Source organism: Mobula birostris, chromosome 12 (assembly GCF_030028105.1).
Source record: "Mobula birostris isolate sMobBir1 chromosome 12, sMobBir1.hap1, whole genome shotgun sequence".
Classification (NCBI taxonomy): domain Eukaryota; kingdom Metazoa; phylum Chordata; class Chondrichthyes; order Myliobatiformes; family Myliobatidae; genus Mobula; species Mobula birostris.
Genome location: NC_092381.1, coordinates 40,488,675 through 40,504,464, shown reverse-complemented (window position 1 = coordinate 40,504,464; position 15,790 = coordinate 40,488,675). Strand labels below are relative to the sequence as shown.

The following is a 15,790-nucleotide window of genomic DNA, read 5'->3' as shown; positions in this document are numbered from 1 at the left end:
AGCCAACATACTTGAATTAAATATGTCCAAAAAGTAAAAAGTAAACAATTAAAGGTCAATTGAACAGAAAAAAACCAATATGCACAATTCCTGAAGAGAAAGGGCTTACTTAGTGAATACAAAGCAATAACAAAAGAACACAAATGTGCAGTGTACACTGTACTCTAGTTGTGTTTTCTCTTTTACGCTCGTATTTGAAGCAAAGCATCCACATTCTTATGCTCAAGACTTTGGAATTAAAACTATTAAATCATTTTCTGATTGTTTGTTCTCCCTTAATGTTAACGTTCCCTGTGTTGTGTAAAGACACAGAGATTTTGTTAATGCAAATGGTTATGGTTTTCAGAACTTTAAAAACATCCTTACTTCTTCTTGAATCTTACTAAAGAGCATAATTTTATTAATTGCATATTGCATCTGCCACCTTCTGCCCCAAACACTTAACTATTCTGCATCCTTATGCACCACCTTCCTTACACCTTGCTCTTATCCTGCTTTCCATCACCAGCATAGATATATAACATTCCATCACCACATCTATGTTATTAATATAAACTGTAAATACATTCCAAACTCCAATTTCATAGTAATCAGTTGCACCCCAATACGATGATTGTTTATTCTGTTTCGCTGTCCATTAAGCAATCCTTAATCCATGCTATTAAATTATCTCCAATCTTATGAGTTCTACTCTTTTTAAGAAACATGTGATAGTAAATCCCATGAGTCCACATCTCTGAAAGTAAAGTGAAGAAAACTGTAGATATTTGTTAAGAGGATTTATATTGCATAAGGGATGGCTTGGGAGGGTATTGAGTGGACTCAGAAACTCAAAGTGGAAAAGCCTGTAGTGATAGCAAATAAATCAACACTAAAAAGTGAAATTATGGGGTGCAGTAGAAAAAAAATGTAAGTAGTACATTCATAATGTTTGCAATTTAATACAAACTAGTGCAAAATAGTAGATTCAAGTAAGGCAAGTAGAAAACATGGATATTGCATGAATCATCATCAAATAAATATCATAAAAACTAAAAAAACCCAAAAGTCACTCAATATTAAATACTGTAATCAACGCAGGACAATAAATATAAAGCAAAAGGATGTGAAACCACACTGGAAGTGCAATTGAATAAAAGAATAATCTGTTCAAAGGTCACCAGTCTGAAATATTAACTCTGTTTTTCTCTCTCCACAGAAGCTATCTGGTCTGCTGAGTATTTACAGCATTTTCTGTTTTAATTTGAACATTATATGGTGCTCTGGCCAGGCCACAGATTTAATATGTCTGCAGTTCAATTATCCAGATACAAAAGAACTACTGACATGCTAGATACAATGCAGAAAACAGCAATGAAGCTAATTTCAGTTGGCAGTTTGAGTGTTGAGAAAACCCAAGAAAAATGCAAAAAAAAGAAATAGTTTTTAACATGGTCTTCTAAAGTCATAAAAGATCAGCAGCGGTATCAATAATAATTTAAAATGTATGAGTATAACAACAGAAGGTAGGTTCAAATATTTGAAAAGCAATTTAAGAACTAATGTAGAGAAATTATTCTTGATAAAACCTGTGAAGCAGGCTACAGAATAGAGCTATATGGTAATGTATATTATGTTACAGTAGTATAGATTATGTTATAAAACAAGTAATCCAGAATGATCAGGCAGCAATGCAAGCTTAAATTCCACCAGGGTTATATGAATTTTTTTTAAACTTTAATTAAACCTGTTGCAAGTGATAACAAAGCTGTCATACTGTGATTAAAAAAAATCAACTATTTATTACGCTTCTTTACCAGAAAACACTGTTGTCCAATCATATATATTCCACTCTCATGCATCATCGTAGCAGTTAACTCTTAACTTCCCATTAAAGAGCCTGAGCAAGGTACCCAGATGGGCAGTACGGATAATAAACAACACTGCCCCCTTCCCTGAGGATGAATGGAAGTTGCCAAACCATAAATAGTGAAATGGTTTGACAAAACAGCTGGATGCTACAATGGATTGTTTCCAATCATCACTCGGGAAAAGTGAATTGCAAACGAGCATTCCTTTTTATAATAAATTTATGATCTAATGCTACTCATTAACTCTGAGTAAAACAACACTGGCAATTTAAAGAGCGATGGTCATGTCAATCAATAGTTAGGCTCTCCCTCGTTGGACCTGGTCATTCAGTGGCACTTTTGTAAAATTGATTTTACTTCCCAATTTATCAACACATGCCTGACTGTTACCTTGTCTAACTGCACACCGAAATGGATTGTTTCATTTGTTGTTGAGTCAAAAAGGAATTGAATACTGTGCGATTATCTGCAACCATCCTTACTCCTTAACTTAATGGAGCTCTGACAAACAATAATCATCTTTCCTTGTGCAGATATGACTCAAACCATTGGGATGTTTCCCCCTCAAAGACCATTGATGATTATGATGAGAGTTCTCTGATGCCATACTCAGTTAAATATTGTCATGAGTTATTCTCATCTCATTTCTGGAATACAGCACTTTGGTCTACGTTTGGATCAAGAATGTGACGAGGTCTGAAGAAGAGTGGTCTTTGCAAAAACACAAACTAAGGAGTTGGTGAGTAAGTGCCACTTGAATGAACCATTGATGACACCTTCCAGCACATTGTTGATGACCGAAATTAGACTGATCAGGTAGTGATTTACTTCACTGAATTTGAAATGCCCTTTGAATGCAGGACATATCTGGATTATTTCCACGTTTGCTTGGTAGATACCAGTGATGTAATTGTACTGGAACAGCTTGACTAGAGATGCAGCTGGTTTGGGAGCACTGGTTTTCTGTATTAATAGTTATGATAATATCCAGTCTGACACTTCGCCTGTTGGACATACTCGATGTTTATAAGATATTCACATGGAATGAATATTAGATAAACAGAGAGTAAGAGGTGGAGAGGTTCTTAAATGCATCTATTTTAATGCTAAGAGCATTGTAAGAAAGGTGGATGAGCTTAGAGCATGGACTGATACCTGGAAATATGATGTTGTAGCTATTAGTGAAACATGGGTGCAGGAGGGGTGTGATTGTCAACTAAATATTCCAGGATTTCGGTGCTTCAGGTGTGATAGAATAGGAGAGGCAAGACGGGGAGGTGTTGCATTGCTTGTCGGAGAAAATATAACAGCGGTGCTCTGGCAGGATAGATTACTGGACTCGTCCAGGGAGGCTATTTGGGTGGAATTGAGGAATAGGAAAGGTGTAGTGACGCTTATAGGTGTGTATTATAGACCACCTAATGGGGACCGAGAACTGGAGGAGCAAATTTGTAAGGAGATAGCAGATATTTGTGGTAAGCACAAGGTTGTAATTGTGGGAGATTTTAACTTTCCACACATAGACCGGGAAGCCCATTCTGTAAAAGGGCTGATGGTTTGGAGTTGGCCAAATGTGTGCAAGATAGTTTTTTGCAGCAATACATAGAAGTACCAACTAGAGAAGGGGCAGTGTTGGATCTCCTGTTAGGGAATGAGATAGGGCAGGTGACGGAGGTATGTGTTGGGTAGCACTTCGGGTCCAGTGATCACAATGCTATTAGTTTCAATATAATTATGGAGAAGGATAGGACTGGACCCAGGGCTGAGATTTATGATTGGAATAAGGCTAACTTTGAGGAGATGCAAAAGGATTTAGAAGGAGTGGATTGGGACAATTTGTTTTATGGGAAGGATGTAATAGAGAAATGGAGGTCATTTAAAGGTGAAATTTTGAGGGTACAGGATCTTTATGTTCCTGTTAGGTTGAAAGGACAGGTTAAGAGTTTGAGAGAGCCATGGTTTTCAAGGGATAGAGGAAACTTGGTTCAGAAAAAGAGAGAGATCTACAATAAATATAGGCAGCATGGAGTTAATGAGGTGCTCGAGGAATATAAAGAATGTAAAAAGAATCTTAAGAAAGAAATTAGAAAAGCTGAAAGAAGATACAAGGCTGCTTTAGCAAGTAAGGTGAAAATAAATCCAAAGGGTTTCTACAGTTATATTAATAGCAAAAGGATAGTGAGGGATAAAATTGGTCCCTTAGAGAATCAGAGTGGATGGCTATGTGCGGAGCCAAAAGTGATGGGGGAGATTTTGAACAATTTCTTTTCTTCAGTATTCACTAAGGAGAAGGATATCGAATTGTGTAAGGTAAAGGAAACAAGAAGGGTAGTTATGGAAAGTATGATGATTAGAGAAGAGGAAGTACTGCGCTTTTAAGGAATATAAAAGTGGATAAGTCTCCGGGTCCGGACAAGATATTCCCTAGGACCTTGAGGGAAGTTAGTGTGGAAATAGCAGGGGCTCTGACAGAAATATTTCAAATGTCATTAGAAATGGGGATGGTGCCGGAGGATTGGCATATTGCTCATGTGGTTCCATTGTTTAAAAAGGGTTCTACAAGTAAACCTAGCAATTATCGGCCTGTGAGTGGTGTGTAAATTGATGGAAAGTATTCTTAGAGATGGTATATATAATTATCTGGATAGACAGGGTCTGATTAGGAACAGTCAACATGGATTTGTGCATGGAAGGTCATGTTTGACAAATCTTATTGAATTTTTTGATGAGGTTATTAGGAAAGTTGACGAGGGTAAAGCAGTGGATGTTGTCTATATGGACTTCAGTAAGGCTTTTGACAAGGTTCCACATGGAAGGTTAGTTAGGAAGGTTCAATCGTTAGGCATTAATATCGAAGTAGTAAAATGGCTGGATGGGAGACGCCAGAGAGTAGTGGTGGATAACTGTGTGTCAGATTGGAGGACGGTGTGTAGCGGTGTGCCTCAGGGAACTGTACTGGGTCCAATATTGTTTGTCATATATATTAATGATCTGGATGATGGGGTGGTAAATTGGATTAGTAAGTATGCAGATGATATTAAGGTAGGTGGCGTTGTGGATAATGAAATAGGTTTGCAAAGCTCGCAGAGAGATTTCGGCCAGTTAGAAGAGTGGGCTGAAAGATGGCAGATGGAGTTTAATGCTGAAAAATGTGAGGTGCTACATTTTGGTAGGACTAATCAAAATAGGACATACATGGTAAATGGTAGGGCACTGAAGAATGCTGTAGAACAGAGGGATCTGGGAATAATGGTGCATAGTTCCCTGAAGGTGGAATCTCATGTGGATAAGCTGGTGAAGAAAGCTTTTGGTATGCTGGCCTTTATAAATCAGAGCATTGAGTATAGGAGTTGGGATGTAATGTTGAAATTGTATAGGGCATTGGTAAGGCCAAATTTGGAGTATTGTGTACAGTTCTGGTCACCGAATTATAGGAAAGATGTCAATAGAATTGAGAGAGTACAGAGGAGATTTACCAAAATGTTGCCGGGGTTTCATCTCCTAAGTTACAGAGAAAGGTTGAACAAGTTAGGTCTTTATTCTTTGGAGCGTAGAAGATTGAGGGGGCACTTGATAGAAGTGTTTAAAATTATGAGGGGGATTGATAGAGTTGACGTGGATAGGCTGTTTCCATTGAGAATGGGAGAGATTCAAACAAGAGGACATGAGTTGAGAGTTAAAGGGCAAAAGTTTAGGGGTAACATGAGAGGGAACTTCTTTACTCAAAGAGTGGTAGCTGTGTGGAACAAGCTTCCAGCAGAAGTGGTTGAGGCAGGTTCGATGTTGTCCTTTAAATTGGATAGATATATGGACAGGAAAGGAATGGAGGTTTATGGGCCGAGTGCAGGTCGGTGGGACCAGGTGAGAGTAAGAGTTCGGCACGGACTAGAAGGGCCGAGATGGCCTGTTTCCGTGCTGTAATTGTTATATGGTTATATGAATCAAATTGACTGAGAATCTCAAAAGGAAGTTGAAGTGAATTATCAGGTCAGCACTTCAGGATGAATACTTCGGCTTTTGATAAAGTATTTCCTTGCTAGACCCTCTGATTGTTGAGGAAGGGCCATTCATATAGATTAACAGCAAGAATAGACCTTTTGGTCCCTTGGGTCTGCTCCACAAATGAAAAGATTATAGTTAAAATAATTCAAGCCTCAGCTTCACTTTCTCTTTTTCTCTATGGTAACATTTCACCTCCTTTAAAATATCTGTCTAACTCGGACTTAAAAATATTTCAATATTCTATTTTCAACACCCTTCAGGAAAGAGAATTCCAAAGGTCTACATTAATCATATGCTATTACTTTTAAATAATACCCATTTGAAAAAAGAAGAAAAAGAAGAATTGCATTGCCAAAACCAACTTCCAAAAAATGAAACCCATTTTTACCAACAGACACATTTCTATGACAACAAGGCTTACGGTACTAAAATGTTACATCTGGTCAATCTTGCTGTATGCTTCCGAAACATGGACTGTAACACCAGAACTCCAAAGAAACTTAGAAGCAACAGAAATGTGGTTTCTTAGAAGAATGTTGAAAATATCATATAGAGATAGGGTAACTAATGACAGTACTCCAATGTGCCCATACAAAAAGATCTTTAATGAGAACATTAAATGAGAGGAAACTTAAATTCCTGGGCCATGTCATCAGAAAGGGAGAAATAGAATGCCTTCCATTTCAAGGCCGTATGCCTGGGAAATGCAGACGAGGAAGGCAAAGAAGAAAATATACGGACACTATGAAAGAAATATCAGATCTAAGTGTGCGAGATATCATTAATACTGCATGGAATCGTTCGATGTGGAGAGCCATGATCGCCCAAGTGTGTAACGTGCAAGGCACATGAAGAAGAAGACCCATTTGTTCTAGATTTTCTCAAGAAAAAAATTGTTTCAATATCCATTCTCCTAATATCCTAAAAAATCTTATTTGCTTCAATCAAGTTTCTCACTCTTAAAAAATCTCCAATAGAAATGAGCCTTGTCTGTTCAACATTTTTTTCATAAGGCAACTAGACATCAGACTAATAAACCTCTAAATTGCTTCTATCATATTGACTTCCTGCCTTAAAAAATGAGATAATATTCCTGATGTGTTTCAACATCCCATAAAACTGAAGCCAAATATCTCTTTTTATATACTTAGTTCACCACCAATCCACCAATTAACTACATTAGTTTTCCCAAAAACTTGCTGTACCAGCATATTAGCCTTTAGTAAATCATCCACTAGGATTTACCGATGAGATCCTATGCACCTGAGAGATCTGCAATTTCTTGGTTTTTTAACAACATATTTTTACTTCCATTTCTTTTCTATTTTCCTTGCCAAAATAGACATTTTCCCATTTTCCTCTATTATATTCTATCTGCCCGACCTTTGCTCACTCATTGAATCTGCATTCCCTTCTAGCTTCCTTATGCCTGATTCATACCTAGCAACGTAAAACAATGCACTTGAACAAGAGATTCAAATGATGTACACTTGACATTCAATGACATTAATATTGCTTGGGCCCTGGCTGCTAGGTGTCACCATTGGTCAGAAGCTAAATTGGACCAGTCACATGAAATTTATGTCTTTGAATAGTCAGAGGCTGATCATCCTGCGCTAACTGACACACACTCAGATTTTCCAAAGCCTTTCTACCACCTGCCAGTTGCAAGTCAGGAATGTGTTGGACTATTTTCTACTTTCTTAGGGGAGTACAATACTGAAAATGCTTGAGATGTTCAAAACCATTCAAGACAAAGCACCTGCCATCATCCTCTTCACCACTCAAATGCAATGCTACAATGCACATCACAGAATATACTGTAGAGGCTGAATTGTGGCACACCAGCCACAGTAGGTAAATGTCTGAACTGGACTGGATTAAGTGCAAAAACATCAAGATGGTACCAGGACAGATCTAAATTACCTGAGCATAGAGTGAACAGCAGGGGAGCCAAAAACTGAAGTTGAAGTAACAAACCAGATACTAAAATAGAAGCAATATCATTTTGCAAGAATTGATGGGGTTCCCAACAGAAGGGCTCCCAACAGACACAACTTGTTTATTTTTTTTTGGAAAGGAACATTACCGTTCAACAAATGTGAGCAGGAAATATTTTAAAAAGCTGAGAAAGTTATATTCCTAACTTTCAGTCTTAGAACAAGAAGATCGATGTGATAGGAACTCAATGGATTCGAAGAAGCTTTGGAAAGATGTAAGAATTACAGGGATTAAAAAGGAGCAGATAATGATACAACTGTAATAATTTGATTTAATTATAAATTTCAGATCAATATTCCAATAATAAGGCTGCTTTAAAATGATTTCTTACTGGTTTCCACAATGACATATTCAGTTTTTTTTTTGTTTAACATAGCGATTGTGATTGATGGTGATCACTTTCTGCACAAATGAGTTCTTAGTAGAAGTTTGTTTGTTCAAACTCTAATAAACCACCACAAATGCCTGTATATAATGGATGCATTTGAATTAGAAACTGCCAGAGGGTGCCAGGAATAAGCTCCTAATACTTGGTACTGAGTCATGTTTAGCCTGAGGTATGATGAAAAAAATCTTTTTTTCAATCATTGCGAAGACTTTTAAAGCCTTGCCAGTTAAAACCAGGCAAAGAATTAAAGAAAGAGAAAATTAAACCCTTTCAGGCTGTATTACATGCTATGTTAACAAGAGTCATGGATATAACACAAACTGTAAATCTTTCTTGATCTTAAAAGTAAAACATCTGTATTTGTGAGCATTAGTGTATATTTTATAAACGCAGCAGAGAATGAACTACACTAATTTAAACTGAACTTCACCTCTAAAATCAATTAAATGAAAGTTGCAAGAATGTAAGAATTTTATTTGAGAACCTTTTAATTTGTGCTAGATGTTGGTGATCTGCAATCACCTTGGGTCAGGCACACGTTCAATTACAATAATGAGCCCATAACGTAAGACATGGAATGTGCAGCATCAGTGAAAAATAATCAGACGGAATTTGCATGAGGAACAGAAGACAGAATTCAGTATTTAATTGGACTTCCAAAATGAAACTGGCAAGAGGTAAAGACTGCATGTTTATTGCCATTTTGTGAAGGGGCAATTATATAAAGTTTGCTCATTCTTAAAAAATAATTTTACTAGACTACAGAGATTGTTAGTTGCAAACCCTGATAGTAAAAATGCTGCAGAGCAAGAGTGTCAAAAAATAAGCCCTACAGAAACGATACCTCTAATTGATATGTGCTCTCCTTAAATATGAATGTAACTCTCTAAGGAGCTGCACTAACAATCTAAGACAATCACACCTTTTAAATGTTGTGAAAGGAAAATTAGGCAAAGTAAATAACAGGCAGCTGATTCGCTCCTATTGCATCCCTGCTCTAGGTGAATTTTAACCCATTGTTTCTTACCAGAAAGCAGGAAAAGAGAAAAAACCAAGATCATGCAGAAGACACTCCTTTGATTCTTCAGTTCTCAAAGCATGTTACTTTTTTCCCTCACACTGCTACAATAATCAATTTTGAATATTATCAATAGTAATTTTTAGATCAAACCTTAATTTTGCTAAAGTATTATAGCAATAGGTGAACAAAAATAAATGGCTGAACTATAGTTTGTCAATTTGATTCAGACCAACTTCCTATATATCCAGACTGTGCTTAAAGTACAAATAATATAGCATGCCCTCCATGATCCAGAGAGCTTATGTTGGCTGGAGCCAGGGCTCTATGCTTTGGCTCTTGGTAGGGTTACCCTTGCCAAAAAGGTCAAAGGGTAGAGGCCAGATGAAGAGTAGTCCACTGGTCCTCCAGGTTCCAGGGTTCAGTTTAGGGTTAACAACCCTGACTGGTAAAACAAAATTGTTACAGAAACAGCAATGAGGAATCCTTCTATATCTGAGTGCGATGGTATTCCTGAGTCCCTACCCGGGACATGAAAGACTGACAGTAGTGAAAATCAAGAGGAAACTACTGACATGAGAAGGCCGGGAACTGGGGTTAAGGAGAAAGGAAAGGATCAGCCATGATTGAATGGCAGAGCAGAGCAGACTTGATGGGCCAAATGGCCTAACTTTGCTCCTATGTCTTATGATGAAGGAAGCCCTGAACACCACCAGAGATGGAGGATCTTCATTGCTGCCCTAAACACCAGCAGCATAATGGGCAGTAACACACATGCCCCATGCCCATACGGGGTTTCATCCACTTTATCCCACTATTATGCTGATTAATTTACTCACCAATTCCACTATGTAGTTTTCCAATGTGTTGCAAATTCAAACCACTGATCATGAATGGCAGTCCATTCTTTGGATATTTTCCCATAGCAAAGCTGTATGCCTATAAAGGACAAAGGAAATGTGTAGAGTTAAGGAAAAGTGAAAAAAAACACCCATTAGTTCAGACATTATCGAGACAGAGAAATACTGATGAAACATCTCAAATCAATACCCTTCCAAGAATCAGAATCAGGTTTTATCATCATTGTCGTGTATGACATGAAATTTGAATTTTTTTGCAGCAGTACAGTGCAAAGACATAAAATTACTACAAATTACAAAATAAATAAATAGTGGATAAAAATGGAATAATGAAGCAGTGAATTCTGTAGAATTTAGTCCTGACGAAGGGTCTCGGCCCAAAACGTCAACTGTACCTCTTCCTAGAGATGCTGCCTGGCCTGCTGCGTTCACCAGCAACCTTGATGTGTGTTGCTTGAATTTCCAGCATCTGCAGAATTCCTCGTGTTTGCATAATGAAGCAGTGTTTCTGGATTCATGGACTGTTTCAAAATCTGATCGCAGAGGGGAAGAAGCCCCTCTTCAGCTTTTTACTGAATCATTGAGTATGGGCCTTCAGGCTCCTGCACCTCCTCCTCAATGGCAATCACAAGAATACAGCAGCGAAGGACCTTAATGGTTGGTCCAAGTTCAAAGCTCAAACTAAATTTATTATCAAAATACATATATTTAACATATACCTCCTTGAGATGAATGATCTTGCAGGCATTTACAGGAATAAAGAAATACAATAGAATTTTATGAAAAACCATAAACAGATGAAGACTGAAAAATTACCAATATGCAATAGAAAGCAAACTGTGCAAACAAAAATAATACTGAGAAGATGAGCTGAAGAGAATCCTCAGAAAATTGTAGAACCAGTTCAGAGTAGTGGTAAATGAAGTTATCCACACCAATTCAGGAGCCCGATGGTTGTAGGTAATACTGTTCCTGAACTTAATGGTGGGAGACTTAAGACTTCTGTACCTCTTGCCTGATGGTAGTAGTGAGAATAAGGCATGGCCTGGATGGTAGGGGTCTTTGATGATGGATGCAGCTTTTTTGTGACAGCGCTCCATGTAATCTATGATTGGAGGGCTCTGCTTGTGATGGACTGGGCCATCACTTTATGTAGGCTTTTCCATTCCTGAATATACATCATCTGATGGATGTTGTTTTCTTGAGGCATAGCCTCTCGAAGATGTCCTCGGCAGGCAATTAATTGATGAAACCAAAAGTTTTCACAAGATCACAAGACAAAGGAGCAGAAGTAGGCCATTCGGCCCATCGAGTCTGCTCTGCAGCTCCCCCATGAGCTAAACTATTCACCCATCTAGTTCCAATTTCCGGCTTTTTCCCCATATCCCTTGATACCCTGACTAATTAGATACCTGTCAATCTCCTCCTTAAACACCCTCAATGATCGGGCCTCCACAGCTGTATGTGGCAACGAATTCCACAAATCCACAACCCTCTGGCTAAAAAAATTTCTCCTCATCTCTGTTTTAACTGGGTACCCTCTAATTCTAGGACTGTGGCCTCTCGTCCTGGACTCACCCACCAAGGGAAACAGCCTTTCCACATCTACTCTGTCCAACCCTTTCAACATTTGAAATGTTTCTATGAGATCCCCTCTCATTCTTCTATACTCTAATGAATACAATCCAAGAGCTGACAAACGCTCGTCATATGTTAGCCCCTGCATTCCAGGAATCATCCTTGTAAATCTTCTTTGAACTCTCTCCAACATCAGTACATCCTTTCTAAGATAGGGGGCCCAAAACTGCACACAGTGTTCCAAATGAGGTCTCACTAATGCCCCATACAGCCTCATCAACACCTCCTTACTCTTATACACTATTCCTCTTGAAATGAATGCCAACATAGCATTCGCTTTCCTTACCACCGATCCAACTTGGTGGTTAACCTTTAGGGTATCCTGCACAAGGACCCCAAAGTCCCTTTGCACTTCCGATTTTTGAATTTTCTCCCCATCTAAATAATAATCTGCCCGATTATTCCTTCTTCCGAAATGTACAACCGTACATTTGTCAACGTTGTAACTCATCTGCCATTTCTTTGCCCACTCTCCTAAACTGACTAAGTCTCTCTGCAACCTTTCCGTTTCTTCAACATTTCCTGCTCCTCCACCTATCTTGGTGTCATCCGCAAACTTAGCCACAAAACCATTTAATCCATAATCCAAATCATCGATATACATCGTAAAAAAGAGCGGCCCCAACACCAACCCCTGCGGAACACCACTAGTAACCGGCAACCAATCAGAATAAGATCCCTTTATTCCCACCCTTTGCTTTCTGTCTATCAGCCAATGCTCCAACCATTTCAATATCTTTCCTATAATTCCATGGGCTCTCATCTTATTAAGCAGCCTCATATGCGGTACCTTATCGAAGGCCTTTTGAAAATCCAAATACACAACATCCACAGCCTCTCCCTTGTCAATCTTATTCGAGATTACCTCAAAAAATTCCAATAGGTTGGTGAGACAGGATCTTCCCTTCATGAAACCATGCTGGCTTCGGCCTATCTTGTCATGCACCTCGAGGTATTTCATAACCTCGTCCTTGAGGATTGACTCCAATATCTTTCCAACTACCGATGTCAGACTAATAGGTCTGTAATTTTCTTTTTGCTGCCTCCTTCCTTTCTTAAATAACGGAACTACATTTGCGACCTTCCAGTCGTCCGGAACCATGCCAGAGTCCATTGATTCCTGGAAGATCATTTCCAATGCTTCCACAATCTCCAAAGCCACCTCCTTCCGAACCCTTGGGTGCACCTCATCCGGACCGGGAGACTTATCTATTCTTAGTCCACTTAGCTTCCCAAGCACTTTATCTCTAGTAATCTTGACTATACCTAATTCTATTCCCTGATACCTCTGGCTATCAGGTATATTTCTCATGTCTTCCACTGTGAAGACTGATGCAAAATACTCATTCAGTTCCTCTGCCACCTCTTTGTTATCCATTATAATTTCTCCAGCATCATTTTCAATCGGTCCCGTATCTACCCTTGTCACTCTTTTACTCTTCATATATTTAAAAAAACTCTTAGTATCCTTTCTTATGTTAATCGCCAACTTCCTTTCATAATTCATCTTTTCTTTCCTAATGACTTTCTTAGTTTCCTTCCGTAAGTTTTTAAAAGTCTTCCAGTCCTCATTTTTCCCACTAATTTTTGCTTCCTTGTACGCCGTTTCTTTTGCTTTTATTTTTGCCTTAACCTCCCTCATTAGCTACATTTGTACCATTTTTCCATTCATGATTTTCTTTTTTCTTGGAATATATTTTTCCTGCATTTTCCTTATTTCTTGTAGGAACTTCATCCAATTCTGCTCTGCCATCCCTCCATTTAGCTTATTTTTCCAATTGACTTGGGTCAGTTCCTCTCTCATACCACTGTAATTTCCCCTATTCCACTGAAATATCGATATACCTGATACCAGCTTCTCCTCTTCAAATTTGAAACTGAACTCAATCATATTATGATCACTACTTCCAAGGGGTTCCTTTACCTCCAGCTCCCTAATCGCCTCAGGTTCGTTACACAGCACCCAATCCAAAACAGCCAGTCCCCTGGTGGGCTTCTGGACAAGCTGCTTCAAAAAGCCATCCTGTAGGCATTCTACAAACTCCCTCTCCTGAGATCCATTACCTTCCTGACTTTCCCACTCCACTTTCATATTAAAATCCCCCATAATTATCTTGATATTTTCCTTCTGACACGCTTTTTCTATTTCTAGCTGCAAATTGTAGTCCACATCCCGGCTGCTGTTTGGAGGCCTGTATATAACTTTTTACCTTTGCCATTTCTTAATTCTACCCATAAGGATTCTACCTCTTCTGATCCTATGTCCCTTCTTTCTATTGATTTGATACCGTTACTTACCATCAGGGCCACGCCACCCCCTTTACCTACCTTCCTATCTTTCCTATACACTGTGTATCCTTGGATATTCAGCTCCCAATCACATCCATCATTTAGCCATGACTCGGTGATGGCCACAATGTCATATCTTTTAACCTGCAGCTGTGCAGCAAGGTCATCCACTTTATTTCTAATGCTGCATGCATTTAAGTACAGTACATTTAGATCAGTATCTGTTGCTGATTTTGCTATATTTCTATTTTGCAGCAAGTTATCCTGTATATTCACCGGCCTGTCCTTCCTTATAGTTCTGGTTATTCAGCTGTTCTGGGAATGGGTGGAATGGGGAGAGCAGAGATAGGATGTGGGTCCGAGTACAAGATTAATATATGATTAAAGCAATATTAGATAAAACTTAACATATAATCAAGCAATATTATACCAAAGCTGTCAAAACCATATTTGATATGTTATCTAAGTCATTTTAGGTGCAGCAATTTCCTACAGGGATTAACATGTCATATTCACAACTGTGGGTAACACAAAGCCAGCTTTACAAGATTCTCCACTGGGTAGTCATTTCTATCCTATTAGTTCTCTTTAGAAAGATGGTTCAGTGTTTGCCAATGCAAAATCTTGTTTGGTTTCATTCCTAAAAGTTGTAGTTGTGATTATATAGAAAAAAACAGGAGTTGGTCAATCACCCCTTTAAGCCTGTTCTAGCATAGCTGACTTTTTATCTCAAAATCTGTAACATCCTCATATCCATATATTATTTTGTAGGCTTCTATGAGATCACCTCGCATTCCTCCAGAACAGGATATGCCCGTCTAGTTAATCCCGTCTCAAAGGACAAACTCACTATCCCAGGACTGAATTTCCAATCAACCTTCACAGCACTCGTACCAACACAAGCACGCTGGCGGCTCCACTTTCGTATGAATTTGAAGAAATCTGGTATGTCACCAAAGCCTTGCAAATTTCTATAAATGTATGGTGGAGAGCATTGGGACTGGTTGCATCACAGGTTCAAAGTCCAAAATAAATTTGTTATCAAATTTCATAAATATAACCATATACCACCTTGAGATTCATTTTCTTACAGGAATTTATAGGAAAAAAAAACAATAAAAATTACAAAAACTATATATTAACAAAGACTGACAAACAACCAAGGCGCAAAAAATACAAAACTGTAAAAAATACTGAAAACATGAGTTGTAGAGTCATTGAAAGTGTGTCTGTAGGCCATAGTATCACTTTAGAGTAGCGGTGATCAAAATTATCCATGCCAGTTCAGAAGCCAGATAACTGGTCCTGAAACTGGTGGTGTAAGACCTAAGGATCTGTATCTCCTGCCCAATTACAGTAGTGAAAAGAGGGCATGGCCTAGATGGGGGCAAGCTTTGATGATGGATGCAAACACAAGGAAATCTGCAGATGCTGGAAATTCAAGCAACACATGCAAAATACTAGTGGAACGCAGCAGGCCAGACAGCATCCATAGGAAGAAGCACAGTTGACGTTTCAGGCCGAGACCCTTCATCAGGACTAACTGAAAGAAGAGATAGTAAGAGTTTTGAAAGTGGAAGGGGGAGGGGGAGATCCAAAATGATAGGAGAAGACAGGAGGGGGAGGGATGAAGCTAAGAGCTGAACAGTTGATTGGCAAAAGGGATACAAGGCTGGAGAAGGGAGAGGATCATGGGACAGGAGGCCTAGGGAGAAAGAAAAGCGGGGGGGGGGTGGGGAGCACC

General features: G+C 38.7%; 1 protein-coding gene across 2 annotated transcripts in view; it reads right to left on the bottom strand.

Moving 5' to 3' along the window:
• Nucleotides 1–15,790, bottom strand: part of LOC140206310 (ERI1 exoribonuclease 3-like) — a 359,410-nt gene that overhangs the window by 160,420 nt on the left and 183,200 nt on the right. For both annotated transcript variants that reach the window (XM_072274643.1, XM_072274644.1), the window contains exon 7: nt 10,099–10,198. In XM_072274643.1, coding sequence (XP_072130744.1) covers nt 10,099–10,198 — 100 coding nt within the window. The remainder of the gene's footprint in view (nt 1–10,098; nt 10,199–15,790) is intronic.